At 49.9% G+C, this 24,583-nt stretch overlaps 2 protein-coding genes across 2 annotated transcripts in view; one reads left to right on the top strand and one right to left on the bottom strand.

Moving 5' to 3' along the window:
* Positions 1 to 560: 560 nt before the first annotated feature.
* Positions 561 to 21,830, bottom strand: LOC132390543 (uncharacterized). The gene is made up of 2 exons (XM_059963155.1): positions 21,325 to 21,830; positions 561 to 2,531 (listed from the first exon to the last, which is right to left on the bottom strand). The coding sequence occupies exons 1-2, from the start codon at positions 21,828 to 21,830 to the stop codon at positions 2,360 to 2,362; spliced, it is 678 nt and encodes a 225-aa protein (XP_059819138.1). The 3' UTR covers positions 561 to 2,359.
* Positions 21,746 to 24,583, top strand: part of LOC132390544 (cyclin-dependent kinase 12-like) — a 147,273-nt gene continuing 144,435 nt past the window's right edge. The window contains exon 1 of the mRNA XM_059963156.1: positions 21,746 to 23,435. Within this exon, the coding sequence (XP_059819139.1) occupies positions 22,384 to 23,435 (1,052 nt within the window). The 5' untranslated portion in view covers positions 21,746 to 22,383. The remainder of the gene's footprint in view (positions 23,436 to 24,583) is intronic.

Here is a 24,583-nt window from a genome sequence, read left to right as displayed (position 1 = left end):
ATAATATTTAGTTTTTTCCCCCCTTCCCTTTTTTTGCTCTCTCTCCCTGCCTGTTCTCCATTGCCCTCTGGTGCTCCCTTCCCCCTTTCTTTCTCCCGAGGCCTCCCGTCCCATGATCCTTTCCCTTCTCCAGCTCTATCACTTTCGCCAATCACCTTTCCAGCTCTCAGCTTCACCCCACCCCCTCCGGTCTTCTCCTATCATTTCGCATTTTCCCCTCCCCCTCCTACTTTCAAATCTCTTACTATCTCTCCTGTCAATTAGTCCTGACGAAGGGTCTCCGCCCGAAACGTCGACGGCGCTTCTCCCTATAGATGCTGCCTGGCCTGCTGTGTCCCACCAGCATTTTGTGTGTGTTGCTTGAATTTCCAGCATCTGCAGATTTCCTGGTGTGTACAGTAGCATTCGCCAACCAGTCAATTGCGATCTACCGGTCGATCTTTGAGACTTGCCCAGTAGCTCCCGAAAAAAATGAAAAATACACAAATACATTATGCCTGATAAACCTTTTGATGCAAATATGTAGTAAATTCTACTTTGAAAAAGGACCACTCGACAACTTCATGCCCAAAAGGAAAAACTTTATCTAGGATGGTAAAACGATATTCGCATTCAGAGGTTTTCACTAATGCGCCGGTACCGGGCAGAAAAGACCGGAAGGAAAACCCCGCAACCCCGGAAACAATCTCTCTTTACAAACAGTTTTACCATGATCCTAATTGGTATAAACTTATCTTTATAATGCTCACAGTACAACACTTCTCCCCCTTTAAATTCCAACATTCCCCAAATGTAAAAAAATGGGAAACAAAAACAGTGGTGTCATTAGCTTGTGTACCCCTGAAACTTAAATACTAGTGTCTCAGTAACAGTTTACCAATACCAGGAAAGTTGAGGAGCTGAAGTTGGGTTTGAAGGCTCAGAGGACGTGGGTCGACAAGCGTTAAAGGACTTGTCACTCTGTGAATATTTTTCACGACAGTTCGATGAATCCCTGGATGTAATGCAAACAGCTCAGCTTGTTGTATTTGTCAGAACGGCTTTTCAGGATTTTTCAACAAAGGAGGACTTCCTCACTCTTTTGCACTTAAAGGAGAGAACGAGAGGTGAGGATATTTACAATGAGTTTAAACAATGTCCGTGAACATGACATGCCCATTCATAAACGGGTGGCAATTACTACTGATGGGGCCCCCGCAATGCACGGTGTGCGCGTTGGTTTTTATAGCCGTAATGACCCTGATTTTCCCCACTTCCTGGATTACCACCGTGTGATTCATCAGCAGGCCTTGGCTGGGAAGGTCGTGGACTTTTCTCACGTAATGACACTGGCGGTCAAACTAATAAACTTGATTCGAGCAAAAACGCTTCAGCACCGCTTATTCAGGCGTTACTGGATGGGCTCGATGCCGCTTACAGAGACATAATTCTTCATGCTGACGTTCGGTGGTTGAGTCGCGGCAAAGTGCTGCTATGGCCTGTTTGATATGCTAGTTACAGTGTTCTATTGGTTGAATTAATTTGAAAGTTTGACAAAAGCATTTTATGTAATTAAAATACAATTGGCCCAAATAAAAGGCCTCAAGTTAGTACAATCTGAGCTGTGTTTTTCTCTAAATGATTTAGTAGGTCGATCTTGCCTTTCACTAAGGCCGAGCTAGGGGATCTTGGGCTTAGAAAGTTTGGTGACCACTAGCGTACAGTATACAACCTGAAATACCTACTCTCCACAGACGTCCTCGAAACAGAACAGACCCCCTCCAAGAATAACAGAGAAAAAAGAGCCCAAAATCCCGCTCTCCCCTCCCACACATAAGCAGCAAGCTCCCCCCTCCCCGCCTACTCTAGCAGAAAGCATCAGCATTCCCACCACCCTCCATGCCAGATACAGCAAAGCCCCCAAAGAGACACTATGGTCTAGAGTCCATCAAAACCTAACTGTTCACTCCAACAATCCGACATCCCACTCTCTCTCTCTCGCTCACTAACAAGGGAGGGCCAGATATCGCCCCTTCCACAGCGACAGCGGAGACAAGCAGTCACCATTTCGGCATTAGTCAGTCTGAAGTGTTGCTTTTTATTTCCAGTCCCCCAACTCTGGAATTGGCAGTGAACTCTCCCTCAATATTCAGAGAGCGATCAATTACCAAATGCAGACCCTCTGACAGCCTCTCATACTGTCTTTGATGTTCAGACTCCTGTTACAGAGACAGACGTCGGTTGATTATCGAATACAGACCCTCTGACAGCCTCTCACACTGTCTTCGAGGTTCAGGCTCCTGCTACAGAGACAGACGTCGGTTGATTATCGAATGCAGACCCTCTGACAGCCTCTCATACTGTCTTCGATTCTCCGGCTTCAGTACACGACACCGCGAGAATGCATTTCCACAGGGGCCGCGGACTTCAGGCCGAACCTGGGCCCACTGAAACTCAATCGGTGATCTTCAAGGTTGGGAGCACGCCGTCGTGCAGCACCACGGTTTTGAACCCCGCTGTAGATCAGGATCCCGACGGGACTCCAGCCCACCCTGAGAAGGAAAACAGAGAAATTAGAATGGGAAGAGCTTGACTGTTTCACTGGTGAGCTGGGAGAAGGCGCGCTCCGGCACCATGTTCAGCTCCTGATGTCGCCTGAGTCTGTACGTCCTCCCCATGGATTTGCGTGGGTTTTCTCCGGGTCCTCCGGTCCAGAGGCGTACTAGTCAGTCAATTAACTGGTCATTGTAAACTCTGTCCTGTGACCAGGCAAGGGTTAAATCAGGCGGCACAGCTCCCCGATGTGTGTCAGTGAGTAAATAAACAAATTTAATCTTAGACATAGATGAGCCCAAATTTGGAGTACTTTGTGCAGTTCTGATCACCTCATGGGCACAAGCCTCCCCCATTGAGGATACATTCAAAAGAGATGCCTTGAAATAGCGGCGTTCATCATTAAGGACCCACACCACCCAGGACGTGCCCTCTTCTCATCGCTACCAACAGGGAGGAGGTATGGGAGCCTGAAGGCACACACTCAGCAATTCGGAAACCGTTTCGTCCCTTTTGCTATCAGATTTCTGAATGGACAGTGAACCCGTGAGCACTACCTCAGTATTTCCCCTCCTTTTTGCACTGCTTCGTTAATTGAAATGTTTTATATCTTACTGCACTGCTTCGTTAATTGAAATGTTTTATATCTTACTGCACTGCTTCGTTAATTGAAATGTTTTATATCTTACTGCTGCCGCCAGTGATTCTGAGATTCAAATGGTTAAAGTAAATTGGTCATCCAGGTACGTATGCAGCACACAAACCCGAGGTTCATCTCTCCCCCCCCCCGACAACCACAAAATCGAGGAAACCACGGAACCCGCTCAAACAAATCGTCAAACACACAACGTGTTTAAAAAAAAAACACAACAAATTGTGCAAGTGGCAGAAACCGAGCGAAAAACACAGAGAACAGAAAACACCAAACCACAGAGTCATTGAAACAGGCCGGGAATGCTGTTTCATTCAGCACTGTGCCCGTCGCTGACTGCAGTCTGCCCTGATCAAAAATCACACAAACCACCAGCAAGCAGTGACCACCCTAACCCGACCTGCAGTGTCCGAATCACAAACCGCGCTGATTAATTCCCTTATTATCCAACTGGGTCATGCGTATATTTAATAATGTGGCCTCTGCTGTTTCCCTGGGCAGACGATTCCACACAGTTTCGCCTCATCTCCCACCCGAATCTATTCCCCGAACCTTGAGGCTGTGTCCCCCAGTCCTAGTCTCAGTACACACAACCTCCTCGCCGTTGTCTCACTTATCACGGTCCGATTTTAAATGTTTCCGAAGGTGGTAGCACGCTCAGATCTCTCCCATCTCTTTGCCTCCACGCATGGATTACCACTCTGATCTTCCAGAGGACCAATTTTGTCCCTTGCTACCCTTTTGCTCTTCACATATCTGCAGAATCCCTCAGGATTCTCCTCCGCCTCGTCTGCCAAAGCAACCTCATGCCTTCTTTCAGCCTTCCTGATTTCTTAAACTCCATAAGCCCCTCATTTGTTCCTACCTGCCATGCACCTCCTTTTTTACTTAACCAGGGCCTCAATATCTCTTGAAAACCAAGGGTCCCTAAACCTGTCATCTTTACCTTTTATTCTGACAGGCATATACATGCTTTGTACTCTCAAATTTTCACTTATAAGGCCTCCTCCTTACCAGTTACACCTTTACCAGAATACAGCCTGCCAGGTCCTTTCTGATACCATCAACAGCGGCTTTTCTCCAATTCAGAATCTCAACCCCAGGGCCAGACCTATCGGTTTCCATACTCACCTTGAAACTAATGAGATTGTGGTCACTAGGTGCAAAGCGTTCCCCTTACACAAACTCTAGTCACCTGCCCCGACTCATTCCCTAAAAGGAGATCAAATATCGCACACTCTCTCACTGGGACTTCTATGAACTGAGTTAAGAAACCTTCCTTTTGACAAACTCTATCTCATCTAGTCCTTTAAACAGTTTGGGAGTTCCCAGTCAATACGTGGAAAGTTAAACTCACCTACTATCACAGCCTTTATGTTTCTTGCAACAGCCTGCGATCTCTCGATAAATTTGTTCCTCTAAATCCCGCAGACTGTTGGGTGAGCGGCACTTCTTATTCCTCAGTCCCACACACAGAGAGCCTCACTGGACGAGCTCTCCAGTCTCGCCTAACCGGGGATGGCTTTGACACGTCGTGCAGCTAGTAACACCAACCCTTTAATCCATCCAGCTCCGTCTCGCCTAAAACAACAGAACCCTGTGACACAGCCCCTCCTGAAAACAAGTCTCACTAATGGCTGTGGTGCCGTAATTCCACGTGTTGATCCACGCACTGAACTCATCGGCCTTTCCTACGATACTTCTTGCATTGAAATGTATGCAGGTCAGGGCTCCAGTCACACCATGCCCAACCTTTAGATTCCTGACGTTGTCTGAGGTCTTACCAATGGCTAAAATGTCATAACTCCAAGCCCTGAGGTCACCCTCTGTTCCTAGATAAGTCTTACATTGAGACATGCAGTGCCCACACCATGCTGAACCTTCCATTCCTGACTGTATCTGCCCCCACAACCTCTCCACTAACTGTTCTGGCACTCTGGGTCCCATTCCCCCTGCAACTCCAGTTTAAACCCCACCGTGCAGCATTTTTTTTTAAATTAGGTTTTTTAATACATTTTCTACAACACTACAGGTAAGAAAAAATCCCAAACCAAAATGAAGAAGATTAATACAGTTCAAAAATAAACATACTAATAATATAATACAAAAAAGATAATTGAGAAAGCACCCAAATTGAAGTCATGTAAAATTAGTGTCCTCCCCAAGCCCCACAACAAAAAAAACTCCAGACCAACCACAACACAATATAGAGAATATAAATCAGGACAATCAAACTCCCAGACTGTGAATACACTCAGCAACAGAGGATAATAATGCCTTCTACCAGAAAAAAAGAGCTGAAAGCAAGGGACCGAAAAAAAAACCTCAGTTAAGAGGAAGGTTATGAAAGTACTCAATAAAAGGTCCCCAGACCTTATGGAACTTTATATCCGAATTGAGAACTGAATAATGAATTTTTTTGAGGTCCAAGCAGGCCATAATATCATTAAGCCATTGAGCATGCGTGGGCGGGGCAACATCTCTCCATCTAAGGAGGATTAAATGTCTAGCCAGGAGAGAGACAAAAGATAATATTCGACACTTGGTCGAACTCAAACGTGTATCTGTCTCACCCAAAAAACTGAACAGAGCAATTAAAGGGTTAGGTTCTAAGTGGTGATTCAGAATATAGGATAAAGTTATGAAGACATCTTTCCAAAATTTCTCTAAACTAGGACAGGACCAGTACATATGAATAAGAGAAGCCTCACCACTTTTGCATTTATCACAAAGAGGACTAATATTAGGGTAAAATCGGGATAGTTTAGATTTAGACATATGGGCTCTATGAACAATCTTAAACTGTAAAAGGCAATGGCGAGCACAAAGAGAGGTTGAATTAACTGATTTGAGAATCGAGTCCCAAATCTCATCAGATAAAGAGATACTTAAATCATGCTCCCAAGCCATTCTAATTTTATCCACGCGGCACGTTGTAAGAATGCTAATTTATCACGAATAAATGATATTAAACCTTTACCCAGTGGATTAATAGAAATAAATAAATCCGTAACATTTTTCTCAGGCATTTCAGGGAAGTTAGGAATTAAAGGATTAATAAAGTGTCTAATTTGGAGATATCTAAAAAAATGAGCATTGGGCAGATTGAACTTAGCAGAGAGCTGTTGAAAAGATGCGAAGTGATTATTGATAAAAAGATTATCTTCAAAATGTCTAATGCCCTTCCTATACCATACAATGTTGAATCATACATAGTAGGTAAAAAAAGGTGATTATGTAAGATAGGACTAGAAAGGGAAAAACCATAGAAACCATAAAATTTCCTAAACTGAGCCCATATTCGCAAAGTGGGTCTAACAAGAGGATTAACAATTAGTCTAGACAAACTACTAGGGAGTGCAGAGCCAAGAAGTGCAGAGATAGAGAAATCTTTAGTGGAACTCAACTCCATTGCCACCCAGCTGGGGCACTCGGGTTGGCTATGAAAAAAATACCAAAAGGTAGTGCAACATATGTTAGCTGCCCAGTAAAATAAACAAAAATTAGGTAGGGCTCTTTTTTAGATTTTTGAAGAGAAACTTTATTAATTCTGGAATGCTTATTCTTCCACAGATATGACAAAATAAGAGTCTAAGGAATCAAAAAAAGATTTAGGAATAAAAATTGGGATAGATTGAAATAAATATAAAAGTTTAGGGAGAACATACATTTTAACAACATTAATACGACCTACCAAGGACATAGATAGAGGTGACCATTGTGACAGACTCTGTTTTGTAGTATATAAAAGATTGGCAAAATTTTCATGAAAAAGATCTTTAAACTTCCTTGTGACTGTAATCCCAAGGTAAGTAAATTGTTTATGAACTACTTTAAAGGGGAGGTCACAAAATGCTAATTCTTGTGCTTCTTTATGAATTGGGAAAAGTTCACTCTTATGTAAATTGAGTTTATAGCCAGAAAACTGGCTAAACTGATCAAGAAGTGAAAACATTGGATGTAAGGATGTGGACGGATTTGAAAGAAAAAGTAATAAGTCATCAGCATAAAGAGAAACTTTATGCTCAACACCCCCTCTCCAGATCCCGGTCCCGGTCCAGATCCCGGTCAGTTCAGGTCAGCTTTGAAATGCTATCGCCAGAGGTTCTATAGCCAAATCAAAGAGAAAGGGACTTAAAGGGCATCCTTGACGGGTGCCACGTTTGAGGTTAAATAACTGGGATTGCTGAAAATTAGTCAAAACAGAGGCGGTAGGACACAGATAATTTGATCCAAGAGATAAAATTTTGACCAAAGCCAAATTTTTCTAAAACTGCAAAAAGGTAGTTCCACTCTATTCGATCAAATGCTTTCTCCGCATCGAGGGAAATAACGCATTCAGGAATCCCAGATGAAGGTGAATATAAAATGTTAAATAAACGCCGAATGTTAAAAAAAGGAAGACGGTTTTTAATAAAACCAGTTTGATCATCAGAAATAATAGAGGGAATAACAGTTTCTAATCTATCAGCCAAAACTTTGGCCAAGATTTTAACATCAACATTAAGCAAAGAAATCGGCCTATACGAGGAACACTCTGTTGGGTCTTTACCCTTTTTTAATAAAAGAATGATAGATGCCTCATTAAAAGAGGGTGGCAATTTACCACAATTAAACGAGTCAGATAGTACTGAGAGTAACTGAGGAGAAAGAAGTGAAGAGAATGTTTTATAAAATTCTACGGGGAACCCATCAGGTCCAGGAGATTTTCCTGAAGGCAATGCAGAAATTGCAAAAGATATTTCTTCTGATAATATAGGCTCATTAAGTTTTGCTTTAAAATCAAATGAAAGCAATGGAATATTCAGATTATTTTAAAAAAGATCAACAGAAATATTCTCATTCAGAGATTCAGAGGAATAAAGCCAAGAGTAAAAATTTTTAAATACGTCATTGATTTCTAAGTGATCCGATGTAAAATCCCCGTTCTCCTTCCGGATCTTTGTAATATGTTGTTTAGCTTTAGAACGCCTCAGCTGATTAACTAGAAATTTACCAGATTTGTCACCATGAATATAAAAGCGACTCTTACTTTCAAGAAGTTGGCATTCAACAGGTTGAGTAGACAGAAGATTAAATTTAGTTTGAAGTTCTACACACTTCTTGTATAATTCAGGATTCTTAGTTTGAGCATACAATTGATCTAATTCTTTAATCTGATTAATTAGGTCTAATCGATCTATACGGGACTTTCTATTAAGATTTGCTGTATAGGAGATTACTTGACCGCATCTATTCATGCAGTTTCGTTGAAACTGCCAAGCTTCTGGACGCTGCGACCTCACCTATTCCTGGTTTCAGCAAGCAGAAGCCCAATTCCACATTCGGCAGATAACGTTGGAGGACACATGTTACTACTACGTGGTGAGCTCCCTCGACCAGGACACAGCGGCCCAGGTTGAGGAGTTCATACAGTCTCCCCCAGCGGACTGCAAATACATGGAATTCAAAGCCCTGCTCATAAGGACTTGGACTCTCACGGCGCGAGCGGGCTGCCCGTTCACTGCACCTGGATGGCTTGGGAGACAGACCTCCATCGGCTTTACTGAATGAGATGTGGTCTCTGGCCGGAGGACACAAGCCCTGCCTCATGTTTGAGCAGGCATTCCTGGAGCAGCTGTCCAAGGACATACGCCTGCTGCTGTCCGACGTGGATTTCAGTGACCCCCAGTGGCAGCCTGGGCGGACGTGCTGTGGAAAGCCAAGGTGAGTGGGGCGTCTGTCGCACAGATCACCAGGCCACGCTCCCGGCAGCAAACCAGACCAGGCCCGGCCACAGAGCCTGCTAACCCCAGAGGCAGGGGTGAGAAGACCAACAAACAATGGTGCTTCTACCACCAGTGGTGGGGCGCAGAAGCCCGCCCCTGTCGCCTGCCCTGCAAGTTCCCGGGAAACGCCAGGGCCAGCCGCCGCTGATGGCTACGGCGGCTGGCCATTGGGATAGCCTCCTGTATGTATGGGACAAGCGGTCGGGACACCGTTTTTTGGTTGACACTGGTGCCGAGATCAGCGTCTTACCTCCGACAAGTTATGACACCCGAGCTTTCGACCGGGAACTGTTGGTGCTATTCCTGGCAATCCGGCATTTCAGGTACTTCTTAGAAGGTCGGCCCTTCACCGCGTTCACGGACCACAAACCGCTTACCTTTACGTTCACGAAGGTGTCCGACCCCTGGTCGTCCCGCCAGCAATGCCACCTGTCCTACATCTCTGAATACACGACGGATGTCCGGCACGTCTCGGGTAAGGACAATGTCGTGGCGGATGCGCTCTCTCGCCCTACCGTTCATGCCCTTTCCCAAGGGGTAGACTTTGAGGCGCTGGCAGAGGCACAGCAGGCAGATGAGGAGTTTCCGAGTTACAGAACCGCAGTCTCCGGTTTGCAGCTCCAGGACCTCCCCGTAGGCCCAGGTGAGAGGACCCTACTCTGTGACGTCGCCACCGGCCAGCCCCGTCCCGTCGTCCCGGCACCTTGGCGGCGACGTGTTTTCGACTACATTCATAACTTATCGCACCCCTCCATCAGGACAACCATCCGGATGGTCTCCAGCAGGTTCGTTTGGCACTGACTCCGCAAACAGGTCAGTGAATGGGCCAGAACGTGCATGCACTGCCAGACGGCCAAGGTGCAGCGGCACACCAAAGCCCTGCCGCAGCAGTTCCACCCCACCCACCGGCGTTTCGACCACATTCATGTGGATATCGTGGGCCCCCCGCCAGCGTCACACGGAGCGCAGCACCTCCTGACTATCGTGGACCGGTTCACCAGATGGCCAGAGGCGATCCCGCTCACCGACACCACCTCCGAATCTTGCGCCCGGGCACTGATCGCCACCTGGGTGTCCCGCTTTGGTGTACTGGCCCACATTACCTCCGACAGAGGCAGCCAGTTCATCTCCGGCCTGTGGTCAGCTATGGCCAGCCTTTTGGGGACACAGCTGCACCACACAACTGCCTACCACCCACAGTCGAACGGGCTAGTGGAGCGTTTCCACCGTCACCTGAAGTCGGCCCTCATGGCCCGCCTGAGAGGAGCCAACTGGGCGGACGAGCTTTCCTGGGTCCTACTCGGCATCCGCACGGCGCCCAAATACGATCTGCATGCCTCGTCGGCCGAGTTGGTGTATGGCGCACCCCTGGTCGTCCCCAGGGAGTTCATACCAGCCCCAAGGGGGCACGAGGAAGAACCCGCAGCAGTCCTGGGCAGACTACGCAAGAGGCCCGGCAACCTGGCCCCCATACCCACTTCGCAGCTTGGGCAGAACCTGACCTGCGTACCCAAAGACCTGCAGAACTGTAAGTTTGTGTTTGTACGAAGGGGCAGGCATTGGCCACCGCTGCAGCGGCCCTACGAGGGGCCGTTTACGGTGCTCCAGAACAACGGGTCCATGTTCGTGCTGGACATTGGGGGGAGAGAGGAGGTTTTCACGGTGGACCGACTCAAACCGGCCCATGTGGACCTGGTGCAACCGGCCGAGTTTCCGGCACCGCAGCGCAGAGGCCGACCTCCCAAGCAGGGTCCGGCCCAGACTGTGGACATTGGGGGGTGTATCGCCGGTTCTGGGGGGGGGGGGGTGGTTATGTGGCGACCCATTTCGTAGCGCACTCGAACCGGCTCACAAATAGCCAGCACGCCGGCACAAAGGCCAGTCCCAAAAGGGTGCCAGGTCTGCTTCACCAACAAAGGCAAAAGCCTGCGCGCGGGACAGGACTGTGAATACGTGCCCCCTACAGCATCCGCACGTGGGACAGGACTGTGAATATGTGCCCCCTACAGCATCCGCGCCCGGGGAGGGCGGGATCAGGGAGGATTTAAAGCAAGGCTGCGAAGTTCGAATAAAATATTTTTTAACTGCAGTTTACCGACTCCTTGTCGTTATTTCAGCGCTGCGTGTAGCTCACCGCTACAATCAGATAATAAAGTCGAGTTAAAACGCCAGTGTTTATTCCTCTGAGGGAGACCAGGAAAGTTTAAAGACAAAGTAATTGGGGCATGGTCAGAAATCAGTATACTCTGATAATCACAAGAATAGACAAATGGAATAAGTTGATTATCAAGTAAAAAATAGTCAATTCTAGTAAAGGTATGGTGAACATGTGAAAAAAAAGAATAGTCTCTCTCAGTAGGATGAAGGAAACACCATATATCAGAGATACCAAAATCAGAGAGAAAAGAGTGAATAGCTAAAGCAGATTTAGTAGGTGATCTAGTAACAGAGGACGATCGATCCAAATTAAGATCTAACCAACAATTAAAATCGCCACCCAGTATAAGAGAATATGAGTTTAAATCTGGTAGTGAGGAGAAAAAACGTTCAAAAAAATTAACATCATCAAAATTGGGAGCATACAGGTTTGCTAGTACAACTTCAGTGTTGTAAAATTTACCAGAAACAATAATAAAACGGCCACTTGTATCAGTTATCTTATTATGGAGTTGAAAAGGAATATTTGAATTACTAAGGATGGAGACCCCCCCCCCCAGCTTTGGCGGCAAAGGATGAATGAAAATGCTGACCCGCCCACTTTGACAAAAGCTGAGAATTATCAAAACTACGAATATGAGTTTCTTGAAGGAAAGCAATGTCAGCCTTGAGTTGTTTAATATGTGAGAAGACCTTCCTTCTTTTAACAGGGTGATTCAATCCCTTTACATTCCAGCTCACGAATTTAAGTGTATTAACCATTATCAATTGTTTGTGCATAGAAGGTAGCAGGCATATAAAAAAATCAAGCAGTGCAGTGACAACCTGGGAGCAAAAATGGAAACATAAATCAGTAGAATCAGAACAGAGACATGAACTGAATAACAAGGGAAAACAAAAGAAACAGTGAGTAGTGTTGGAACTGGAAAATCCACCCCCCCCTCGCAACCCAAAACTAGACAGCTACCAAAAAAGCAGCTAGCTCTACAAAAAAAAACTAACCCAAAAATGACTTCCAGTTCCATATCGTTAACAAAAGTTCCGTATATATAATATAGCAAATAATAGCTAATTTATGCACTAGAGAGCAGAATTACAAATAGGAACAACTTCAACAGAAAAAATATAAAACTTAATACAAAAAAAAATCAGAAAACTAAAACTAACCTACCCGCGAAAAATTATGAAAGATTGAAAGAAAAAAAAGGGGGGGAAAGGGGGAAATTATAAATTTAAAGAGAGTACTTATCAACCGTTTACAGAAAAAAAAACAAAACTTAAACTATAAATCAACCAACAGGGAGGCCTTCAATAAAAAACTCCAAACCTCCAAAACAAATTAAGATCAATTGTAGTTTTCTATAGATAAAGTTATACAGAAGTAAAATAAATTACACGAGTAAAATCTAAAAGTCCGCAGGGAAACATTAAACTTAAATCATCTATTTAGGAAAAACACACCGAGTCCAGGGAGAGATTAATTCGAGCCCTTAGAGTCTCAATAGTTAATGTCTAAATTATTCAAGTAAAGTCTGAGTTCAGAAAAAAATAGCTTTACTTCGAGAAGTACTTATCAACCATTTTAGAAGGTCAGACTGATTCCGAAGAAGACAAGATGGCTGGAAGACTTCCAACAAACAACTCAGCCTCCTTCACTGATTTAAACCACTTACATTCTCCAGTAGTAAGCGTAATTCGAAGATCAGCTGGATTTCGGAGAGAAGGTCTGAATCCACGATCAAAAAGCAGTTTCATTACACCTTTAAACTCAGCACGCATCTTCAGAACCTGGGGGGCATAATCCTCCACAAAACGAATGACTGTATTTTGAAAAACAAAAGTACCTCTGCGGCGTGCCTCCATAATCAGACGGTTTTTCACCTGGTATCGTTGAAAGCATAAAATAACTGGCCATGGACGGGAACCTAAAGTTGCACGAGGAACATAAACCCTGTGAGCCCTTTCAAGCTCAGGTGGAGTCGGAAGAAATTCTTTCCCGAAAATCTCACAGAGAAAAGAAGAAAAAAATTCAACGCAAGAGCCCTTTTCGGTGGCCTCCGGCAAACCAAGAATTCGTAGATTGCAGCATCTGCTCCGATTTTCAAGATCCACCATTTTGGAAGAAAGTTGACTGTTCTTCTCTGCTAGGTTGGAGCAGAAAGTTTCGAGATATTGAACACGGCGTTCTAAATCTTCAGAAGTTAAGTCAATGCGAGATAAATGTTCAGCATGGTCATCCACTCTGGCATTAATCTGATCCAATATGGAATCCAGCTGGTTGAAAGAAGTTCTAAATTCAGTTTTAATATCCGTTAGAGTATCTTGTCAATGTTGTTCCAAAGTAGCGAGAATCTCAGCCGACTGAGCCGTGGAAGTTTCTTTTTTCCCGATTTTAGTACCTTTGGTAGCCATTATGAGATAGATGTGTTCGCGGGCAGGTAAAAGAGAACTAATAAAATAACAAACTAAGGTTTAAAAAGGGAGACATGTAGTGCAAAGGTAGGAAGTATAACGGAGCAAAAGGTTTGGAGCGACCAAACAATCGCCATCTTACTGGAAGTCCACCGTTCAGCATTAACAAACCTTCCCACTAGGATATCAGCCGCCCCCCCCCCCCCCCTCCAGCGCAGATGCAAACCGTCCCTTCTGTACAGGTCCCACCTTCCCCGGAAGAGAGCCCAGTGGCCCAAAAATTTGAACCGCTCCCTCCTACACCAGCTCCTTAGCCACATATTAAACTGTATAATCTCACTAGCACGTGGCACGGGTAGCAATCCTGAGATCACAACCCTGGGAGTCCTGTCCTTTAACTTAGCACTTCAATCCCTCGTCAGAACCTCGTCACTCATCCTACCCATGTCATTGATAAGTACGGGGTCCACGCTCACCCTCCTACTTAAGAATGCTGAGGACCCAAATGGGATGTCCCATACCTTGGCATCTGGGAGGCAATATACGACTTGGGAATCTCGGTCTCATTTACAGGACCTCATTTCTGTTCCCCTAACTACTATCACCACAGCTCACCTCTTCTTCCCTCTTCCCTCGAGTCACAGAGTCAGACTGAGTGCCAGAGACCCGGCCGCTGTGACTTTTCTCTGCTAGGTCAAACCCTCCCCAAAGCTGTTGAGGGGGATGGCCACAGGGGTACTCTGCACTGGCGTGTTAACCCCTTTGCCCTTCCTGACTGGCTCCCAGTTTCCTGTGTCCTCAGCCTCCTGAATGATTCGGAGTTCACCCAGTTCCGGGTCCGACTCCTCTATATGGAATGTTAGAAGCTGCAACTGGGAGGCAGGCGAAGTGGTCAGGGACACCGGGGGTCTCCTTGCCTTCCCACATTCCACAAGACAAGCATCCCCTATTGTTCTAACCGGGCAAATATAAAGAAGGAAACAATAAATAGATTGTGGGGGGAAAACCCACCTACAGCTTCCCACCATCTCTCATTCAAGCCTCTCCTTGCTGAAGCCTCGAAGAGCTAAAGCCTTAAATAACCACTCCCACACTGTCCACTCTGACACTGCCCACTCTGACACTGTCCACTCCCACACTGTCCACTCTAACACTGCCCACTCTAACTGCCCACTCCCACACTGTCCACTCCCACACTGTCCACTCCCACACTGTCCACTCCCACACTGTCCACTCCCACACTGCCCACTCCCACACTGTCCACTCCCACACTGCCCACTCCCACACTGCCCACTCCCACACTGTCCACTCCCACACTGTCCACTCTAACACTGTCCACTCCCACACTGCCCACTCCCACACTGCCCACTCTAACACTGTCCACTCCCACACTGTCCACTCCCACACTGTCCACTCCCACACTGCCCACTCCCACACTGCCCACTCCCACACTGTCCACTCCCACACTGTCCACTCTAACACTGTCCACTCCCACACTGCCCACTCCCACACTGCCCACTCTAACACTGTCCACTCCCACACTGCCCACTCCCACACTGTCCACTCCCACACTGTCCACTCCCACACTGCCCACTCCCACACTGTCCACTCCCACACTGTCCACTCCCACACTGTCCACTCCCACACTGCCCACTCCCACACTGTCCACTCCCACACTGCCCACTCCCACACTGTCCACTCCCACACTGCCCACTCCCACACTGTCCACTCCCACACTGCCCACTCCCACACTGTCCACTCCCACACTGTCCACTCCCACACTGTCCACTCCCACACTGTCCACTCCCACACTGTCCACTCCCACACTGCTCACTCTGACACTGTCTACTCCCACACTGTCCACTCTGACACTGTCCACTCTAACACTGTCCACTCCCACACTGTCCACTCTGACACTGCCCACTCCCACACTGTCCACTCCCACACTGTCCACTCTAACACTGTCCACTCCCACACTGCCCACTCCCACACTGTCCACTCCCACACTGCCCACTCCCACACTGCCCACTCCCACACTGTCCACTCCCACACTGCCCACTCCCACACTGTCCACTCCCACACTGTCCACTCCCACACTGTCCACTCCCACACTGCTCACTCCCACACTGCCCACTCCCACACTGCCCACTCCCACACTGTCCACTCCCACACTGCCCACTCCCACACTGCCCACTCCCACACTGTCCACTCCCACACTGTCCACTCCCACACTGTCCACTCCCACACTGTCCACTCTAACACTGTCCACTCTAACACTGTCCACTCCCACACTGCCCACTCCCACACTGTCCACTCCCACACTGTCCACTCCCACACTGTCTACTCCCACACTGCCCACTCCCACACTGTCCACTCCCACACTGTCCACTCTAACACTGCCCACTCCCACACTGTCCACTCCCACACTGCCCACTCCCACACTGTCCACTCCCACACTGCCCACACTAACACTGCCCACTCTAACGCTGCCCACTCTGACGCTATCCATTCCCACACTGCCCACTCTAACACTGTCCACTCCCACGCTGCCCACTCTCACGCTGCCCACTCAAGGATATATATAAGGATATATTATACCCTCAAGGATTTGCTGACAGCCTTGTTTTTGAAAAACTGTGCTGTGACATTCCAATCCAGCAGGACCTGCCCAGAGTCGAGGCAATATCGGTAAGTTACAACACAAATGGCTCCACTCTAACCTCTGCTGTCTCTCAGCACGGTGGCATGCACCCCATCAGGCAGAGGACCTGCCGACCTCTACACGAGTTTTCTCATCACAACCTCCTCAATGACGACAACCGCATTGAGGCTCTCGCCTCCCGGCACATCCATATCTCTCTTTGGCACGTTAGTCATCTCCTCCACTGTGAAGGCCAAAGCAAAACAGTCTTCGAGATCTCGACCATTTACGAATTCATCATTATGTGCCAAGTTGTGACCATGATTGCTTTGGGCAAATTTTTCCACAGAAGTGGTTTGCCATTGCCTTCTTTTGGGGCAGTGACTTTACAAAATGGGTGACCCTCCCGCCCCCCGCCCCCCCCCCCCCCCCCAGCCATTATCGATACTCTTCAGAGAATGTCTGCCCGGTGTCAGTGGTTGCATCACCAGGACTTGTGATCTGCACTGGCTGCTCGCATAACCGCCCGCCACCTGCTCCCACGGCTTCATGTGACCCTGATCGGGGGCTAAGCAGGTGCTACACCTTGCCCAAGGGTGACCTGCAGACTAGCGGAGGGAAGGAGCGCCTTGGTAGAGACACCACTCCACCCCGCCACCCACATCGTCCAAAGGATCCACATTTATTTTCCCCAAACTTTGCCACTTCATATATTACAAAAACTCTTATCGTCTGTTTTTATATGTGGTGCTAGTTTGCTTTAATTCTCTAAGGTTGTCATAGCCAGGATAATGGGGATAAGATCCCACTACCTATTAAATGCTCCCAGTGGCCTGTGCCTTAAATAGCCTCTGAGAACCAAGATCAGCAACTGGCCTCAATGTCTAGCTTAGCGACTAAGCCTGGTAAAACCGTTTCTACTGACCGGAGAAGGGGCAAAGGCGGGTTACTGGCGTCTTAAATCCAGTCGCTCCGGGCAGACGGGGCTCGTCAGCTCATCTGGAAGGAAAATTCTGATCTCAAACCTCTGCTGCCTTCTGGCTGTACCCACTCGGGGGGATGGGGGGCTTCAGGAGTGAATCCCGGGGGACAAATCTGGAGCTGGGGTCCCTCAGGCAGTCCTGCGTTGAGTTCAACGCTGACTGGCAACTCCTGCGACGCTGCTGGTGCCGAACTGTATCGGTCTCCGCTGTGTCTTTGGGCTCATCAGCTGCGTGGGGTGGGTGGAGGGGAGCCTGCTACATGGATCTCCAGATCCTACTGCCCTGGCTCGTGCATCACATCGACAGCTGGGACGCAAATTCCAACCTCAGAGGGCCTCATAGACTTCCATCTCTGTATCGCTGGCTCGGTTGTCCTCTGTCGCTGTTTAAGGTTTTCCCACTACTCTCGACAACTTTGTATGCAAGAGCTTCCAGTTTTTATTTTCCTTGTTGTCCTAGTCCGGCTCTCCCCCTCCACCCCCATCTCAGTTTTACCTGGAATATGCTTCTGTTGGTGGGTGGCAGGGTGGAGATACGTCCCTACCAGAGGAGGTGTGAGGCGCTCCTTCCCTCCGCCAGCCCGCACGTCACCCTGGGGCGAGGTGGTGCACCTGCTGAGCCCCCCCCCCCCCCCCCCCCCCCCGATCAGGGTCACGTGAAGCCATAATCACAAGCCCTGGATGTGAGACCACAGACGCCAGGCAGACAACCTCTGAAGAGTCTTGATCACCCGTCTTGCAAAGGCGCTGCCCCGGAAGAAGGTGACGGCAAGCCACTTCTGCAGAGAAATTTGCTAAGAACAGTCACGGTCGTGGAAAGACCACGATAGGCCACGCCATGCCACATGGCAGGTGACGCAGCACATGATGATGGATTTGCTAAGACCATGATCGCTCACGTCCGACAACAGGGCCCATAATGAACATACAAACCCTTCTGGTGAGCCGCGTGAGAAATCCCTTTGAAAGTCTTCCGCTGTCCGACCATGTTTCCCCTTGGGTGTGAGCCAGCTCCCCACCTGCCCCACACAGGGTTCAGATACAGACTACGGCACCATCTACTTGCACAGAGTAAATTAATCATTACGTGGGTATCAGCACACAAGTCCAACCCCGAGAACCGTTTTCTTGTGGGCATTCACAGTAAATACGAAGGAACGCTATAGGATCAGTGAAAAAACTCACCTGTTGGGACCAAGAAGTAACCTGTGTGTTAAAGAAAACAAACCGTGCAAAGACAAAATAAAATAAATAACAACAATAAATTAGCAATAAATATCTAGAACGTGAGGTGAAGAGGCCTTGAAAGTGAGTCTATAGATTGTGGGAACCGTTCAGTGATGGGGCACCAGAAGTTCAGAGCCAGAGAGAGAAGCAGCACAGAAACAGGCCCTTTGGCCCATCTAGTCCTGCTGAACTGCCTTCTCCCATCGACTGGCAGCTACACCACAGCCCTCTATACCCTCCCACCCACGTACCCGTCCAAACTTCTCTACATTGAAACCGAACCCACATTCACCACTTGTGCTGGCAGCTCTCACCATCCTCCGAGTGAAGGAGTTTCCCCTCATGTTCCCCTTAAACCTCTCACCTTTCACCCTTACACCCATGACCTCTGGTTCTAGTCTCACCCACCCTCAGTGGAAAAAGCCTGCTCGCGTTTACCCTATCTATACTCCTCATAATTTTGTAAGCCTCCATTAATTCTCCCCCTCAACCTGCTATGTTCTAAAAAATAAAGTTCTAATCTATACAGTTAGAACTAGAAGGCTGAGTGAAGTTATCCCCTCTGGTTCAAGAGCCTGATGGTTGAGGGGTAATAATTGTTCCTGAACCTGGTGGTGTGAGACTGGAGGCTCCAGTACCTCCTTCCTGATGGTTGAGGGGTAATAACTGTTCCTGAACCTGGTGGTGTGGGTCCAGAGGCTCCTGTACCTCTTTCCTGATGGTTGAGGGGTTAATAACTGTTCCTGAACCTGGTGGTGTGGGGTCCTGAGGCCCTGCACCTCCTTCCTGATCGTTGAGAGGTAATAACTGTTCCTGAACTTGGTGGTGTGGGTCCTGAGGCTCCTGTACCTTCCTGATGGTTGAGGGGTAATAACTGTTCCTGAACCTGGTGGTGTGGGACCAGAGGCTCCTGTACCTCTTTCCTGATGGTTGAGGGGTTAATAACTGTTCCTGAACCTGGTGGTGTGGGTCCTGAGGCCCCTGCACCTCCTTCCTGATGGTTGAGGGGTAATAACTGTTCCTGAATCAGGTGGTGTGGGATGTGAGGCCCCTGCACCTCCTTCCTGATGGTTGAGGGGTAATAACTGTTCCTGAACCTGGTGGTATGGGTCCTGAGGCTCCTGTACCTCATTCCTGATGATTGAGGGGGTAATAATTGTTCCTGAACCTGGTGGTGTGGGTCCTGAGGCTCCTGTACCTCCTTCCTGATGGTTGAGGGGGTAATAACTGTTCCTGAACCTGGTGGTGTGGGTCCTGAGGCTCCTGTACCTCCTTCCTGATGGTTGAGGGGTAATAACTGTTCCTGAACCTGGTGGTGTGGGTCTTGAGTCTCCTGTACCTCCTTCCTGATGGTTGAGGGGTAATAACTGTTCCTGAACCTGGTGGTGTGGGACCTGAGGCTCCTGTATCTCCTTCCTGATGGTTTGAGGGAGCTCTGTCAGTCACGCGCCAGACCCTCGGTCTGTGTGACTGCACGCTGTACCTTCTAAGTGTCGCCAGAAATCCCTCTCAGCCACGGGGAGTATCGTTCCTTCCTCTTGAAGCACAAAGCACCTCATGGGACAGGATTGGCAACCTCAGCCACCTTACCTCCTGTCTTCTCCCAGCTCCCGCCAGAGCTCGACCCAGACCAGTGACCCCCACAGAGAGAAACTGTCTGCCCAGTGTGCTCTGGAACCTTCTCCCCAACTCCATCACCCTGACTGGATGACACCTCATTCCCAAGTTGAACAACGAAGCTTCCTATCTTTAGCTCAAATCCAAACAGGTTGAAAGCAGAACGGACTGCTCCTGCGAAACTGCTAAGTGAAATACCGACAGCATAGCAGTAAAACTCTTCACCAGAGCTCCAGCCATTTTCACGGGTCATTGTCTCTGCACTGTAAGTTTTTACTCGGTGGCCCTTACAATACCTAATCTCTACCCAGACAGACTGACATTCTTTTCCTTTCATCTTATACCAGCTCCATCTCCTCCTCAACTCGGACTGAACCCCAATGGGCTCAACATGCGTCTGCACCTTCCTGCTGACTGACCACAAGCCCGGGCCCCTGGTTTCAGCACTCCCCTTACCGTCACTTGGGCCTCTCGGAAGCCCTTGCTGTGCGATATCCCACAGCAGGTGGAGGGGGGCATATAACCACCCAATCGGAGCGAGAAGTGAACGTCGGGGGACGTCACTCACCCAATCCCTCTCAGAGGCTACAACCCTGTTGTGGGGTTCGGAGGCTTTCGTGCCTCAATGACTCGGAGAGTCAGGGCCTTCTGTTCCGACTCCTGAGAGGGTCACCCATACCAAACAGGTCAAAGTTTTGAGGCCAGGCTCGGGGCCAACAACCCTGACTGTTTACATAGAAACTGCGATGAAGGAAACCTCCATTGCTGCCCTAAACACCAGTGACATGACAGGCAATAACTACTCACCCAACCAGGCGAATATGGGGTTATTAACCACCCAATTGGGCAAATATGGTGTATTAACCACCCGATTAGATGAATATGGGGGTACGGACCCCCAATTGGGTGAATATAGGGCTATTAACCACCCCATTTGGAGAATATGGGAGTATTAACCACCCAACCAGGCAAATATGGGGTATTAACGCCCCAACTAGGCAAATATGGGGGTATTAACCACCCATTCGTGGGAATATAGTATTACCCACCCAACCGGGCAAATATGGAGGCATTAAACACGGCAGTAGGTGGGAATATTGGGGTTATTAACCTCCTAATCGGGTGAATATGGGTGCATTAAACACCCAATCGGATGAATATGGATATTAACCACCCAGTCAGGGGAATATGGGTGTATTAATCACCGAATCGGGTGTATGGGGGCATTAACCACCCAATCAGGCAAAAGTGGTGGCATTAACCACGCAATGGGTTGAGTATGGGGTATTAACCAGCTAATGAGAAAAGGAAGCGAATATTGAGAGGTATCACTCACCCAATGAGGTGAATATTGGGGGGTATTGAGCCCCCCGATCGGGCGACTCCGCGGACAGCGCCGCCCGCCGTCCTGGTCGGGTTACTACCGATCGGCCTGGCCCCCGTCTGTCCGGCACAGGGTACTGCAGCGCGCTTGTTTCGGAGCGGCGGCCGGCCGATCGCACCCTGGAAGCGGCCGCGACGGCGGGCGACCCCCCGTGCCCCCTCTGCACGGACAACCGCCGGTGGGAGTGCGCGTCGTGAGTCCTCCCACATGGCGCCGGCGACGGGGGCCACCTGGCGCCCGGGAGGGCTCTCTGCAGCCGCCGGCCGACGGGCGGCGCGCCCCCTGCTGCCTGGGAGGAGTCCGGCGCGGCCGGTCGCCCGCGCCGGGAGGCGTCCCGGAAGTAGATATTTGACCCTCCCCGCCGCTCGGCCAGGGAACTTCCGGCGAAGTGAGACTGAAGCCGCAATGGCGTCGGTGTTTGCTGAGCCGGGGGCAGGGCGCCAGCAATCCGCATCCATCGGCGCCGGGAGCGGCCGGCCGCGGCCCCTGGGCTTCTAACCCCGGCGCCGGCAGTCCAAAGCACCCGCTGGCAGAGCCGTTGGCCGAGAGTCACTGCGACATCATTGATACAAACTTAAAATCTGTCCCCAGAAACAAGTTTTTTTTCCCCTCTCTCTGCCGTTCGCCCGTCCCAAATTTGCCGGACTCGAACTCAACCCAGAACGAAATAAAATAAGTTTTTCTTTTACGTTGGGGACGGCGCCCTGTCCTTGTTGTTTTTTTTTAACCCAAAAAAAAAGAAACAACCCTCCCCCACCACCCCCCCCCAACCCACCACCCCACCCCCCATCCCTCTCCAGGAGCCCAAACACTGCCAGGGAAATTGCAAGCCCCAGGCACCAGAGGTGCTCACTGCACAGCCCGAAGTTGTTGAGAGAAACTGGGTAAAGGTTATGGAAGAGACAGAGCACTTGGGGTGAATGTTGGCCCAGAGGATCAGGGCAGCCGACAGCTCACTCAGCCCCTTTTAATTTTCTTGCTTTTTTTTTTGGATTTTTTTTGTCTCTTGGCATGCCAGGCTCGGAGAGAGCCGGGAGCAAGGCGGACGGAGGCAGTGGTCTGGGCCCCAGCAGCAGGGAGCGGCGCAAAGCAGCCTCCAGGCACAGGCGCCGCCGGGTCAAGCACGGCCGGGAAGCCCAGGGTCCGGCCGCTCAGCCCCCGCTCACCAAGGTGAAGTCGCTGGTGGAGTACGACGACATCAGCTCAGACTCGGACGCCTTCTCCGAGGCGACCGTCCGCTCTGAGCGGAGGGAGAAGGAGGAGCGGGCGGGCTCGGACAAGTCGGCCAAAGCCCACAAGCACCACCACCACCACCCACACAAACGGGCCAAGGAGCGCAGGTCGAAGGAGGCCGACAGGGCCAAGGAGCGGGGCAGGAGGCCGGAGTCTGGCAAGTCCAGCTCCAGCAGAGAGAGGGCCTCGTCCAAGAGGCAGGGCGCTGAGGAGGAGGACGGCGGAGGTAAGAAAGGGTGGGCGTCACCCACCGCCAAGCACGGCGGCAGCAGGGACTCCAAGTCTGCCAAATCGTCCAAGGAGCGGGCCAAGAAGGAGAAGGAGCAGCGGTCCACGCACAGGGAGCAGCTGAAGACCCAGAGGAAATGCAAGGAAGCCCCCCGGGGCTATCGAACGTCCCCCAGCCCCAAAAAGAAAGGCGGGAGTCCACGGCGCAGGCGTTCTTCCAGCCCGACCAGGGACGACAGCCCCTTTGGGGGCTACGGCAAGGGGTACGATGCCAGCCCGCTGTACCGCTCCCGGACTTCCAGCACATACGACGGCTACCGGCGGAGTCCCGGCGATTCCCTCCGGAAGCAGTCGGTCAGCCCTCCTTACTACAGCTCCCGGGAGCCTGCGGCCTATCACACTGGATATAACATGCGGTCGCCCAGCCCTTATGGCAGGAGGCAGCGGTCCTCGAGCCCTTACAGCAGACACCGGTCGCCCAGTTACGACAGGCACAGCAGCTCGTACGAGTACGGCGGGAGGTCGGCGAGCCCCTACGGCAGGAGGCGGTCGATAAGCCCCTACAGCAGCAGGAGATCCTTCAGTCAAAGTCCGGTGACCAGGTACATGTCTTAATTCTTTCCTTTCCGGCTTGCGGTGGGGTGGGGGGGGGGGGGGTCTGCTGACAGGGTGACATGCGGATGCCCCAAAAGTGCCAGTGGAAGCAGCGAAGAGGGCAAGTTTAGCGGATGGTTTTATGTACAGGGTTGGTGATCGAAGCTGGGTTTCTGGGACAGAGCTTTCTAACTCTGGGGGTAGGGGGGGGGGGTAGGAGGAGGAGGGGGTTCCCCAGTTACCCAGCTTGGGGAGTCGGGAGTTCAGTCTGTACGTTCTCCCTGCGACTGGGTGGGTTTCCTCCCATTGTCCAAAGGCGTACTGGTTGGTAGGTTAATCACTGTTTTGTAAATTGTCCTGTGACTAGGCCGGGGTTAAATTGTTGGGTTGCTGAGTCGATGTGGCTCCCAGGGGCCAGACAGGCCTGTAAATAAAATCTCTCCGTAGATAAGATCCTGTAAGTCAGTTAAATAAATGTGAAACAGGAACTTCTGGAGACTTGAGGTGCCCGTATGTGGGTAGTTGGGACCACGGGGGTGGGGAGGAACTGTCAGTTAGGTGAGCTTGTGGTTTGTCTTCACCCCTCACCCCTCCCGGGACGAAGAGTTACCCTGCAGTCGGGACAGTCCCCGCCGCACCGAGAGAAGCTCTGGGCCCTACGCTTCAGGCAGGAGAGGGTCGGGGCTGGAGGAGGTGAAAGCTTGCAGAGGGTTAGTGAGAGGGAGAGATGTGCCTGCTTTTGCCTGACACCTGCAGTTCCAGGAGGGAGGCGAGGCACCTCCCACGTGGTGGGGGCGGTCGGACGGGGGATTGCTGGGGTCGGGAGAGCAGTAGTGCAGACAGGCAGGGTGGGGGGGTGGTGGTGTTGTTGGGATCGGAGGAGATGTTCGCGTTTGTGAGCTGGTATTGGGTCGGAGGTCGTGGGCGGTGGCCAGTTTGGGGGTGCAGTGCTTGGTGTCAGGAGACCTTGGTTGGAGTCGGGATGGACGGGGTAAGATGGGATGATGGGGCAGTGGTCTGGTCAGGAGCTAGTAGTCAGGGTCAGAGAATAGTGGGAGTCGTGAGGATGGCTAGGGATTCATTTGGGTCGGGGAGCATTCAGGGATTGTGTTGTGGACTTACTGTGTTGTGGGGCTGTCTGTCCCTGTGAGCCTGC

This window comes from Hypanus sabinus, unplaced genomic scaffold (genome assembly GCF_030144855.1).
Source record: "Hypanus sabinus isolate sHypSab1 unplaced genomic scaffold, sHypSab1.hap1 scaffold_947, whole genome shotgun sequence".
Lineage (NCBI taxonomy): Eukaryota > Metazoa > Chordata > Chondrichthyes > Myliobatiformes > Dasyatidae > Hypanus > Hypanus sabinus.
Note: the sequence above shows the minus strand (reverse complement) of the source record. Positions and strands in the feature narration are given on the sequence as shown.

Excerpts from the sequence above, each read along its gene's own strand:
- LOC132390543 (XM_059963155.1), bottom strand. The coding sequence starts at position 21,830 with ATGGATGCGGATTGCTGGCGCCCTGCCCCCGGCTCAGCAAACACCGAC. Across the intron at positions 2,532-21,324 it reads CCCAATATTCACCTCATTGG|GGTGGGCTGGAGTCCCGTCG; the intron begins GTGAGTGATACC and ends TTTCCTTCTCAG.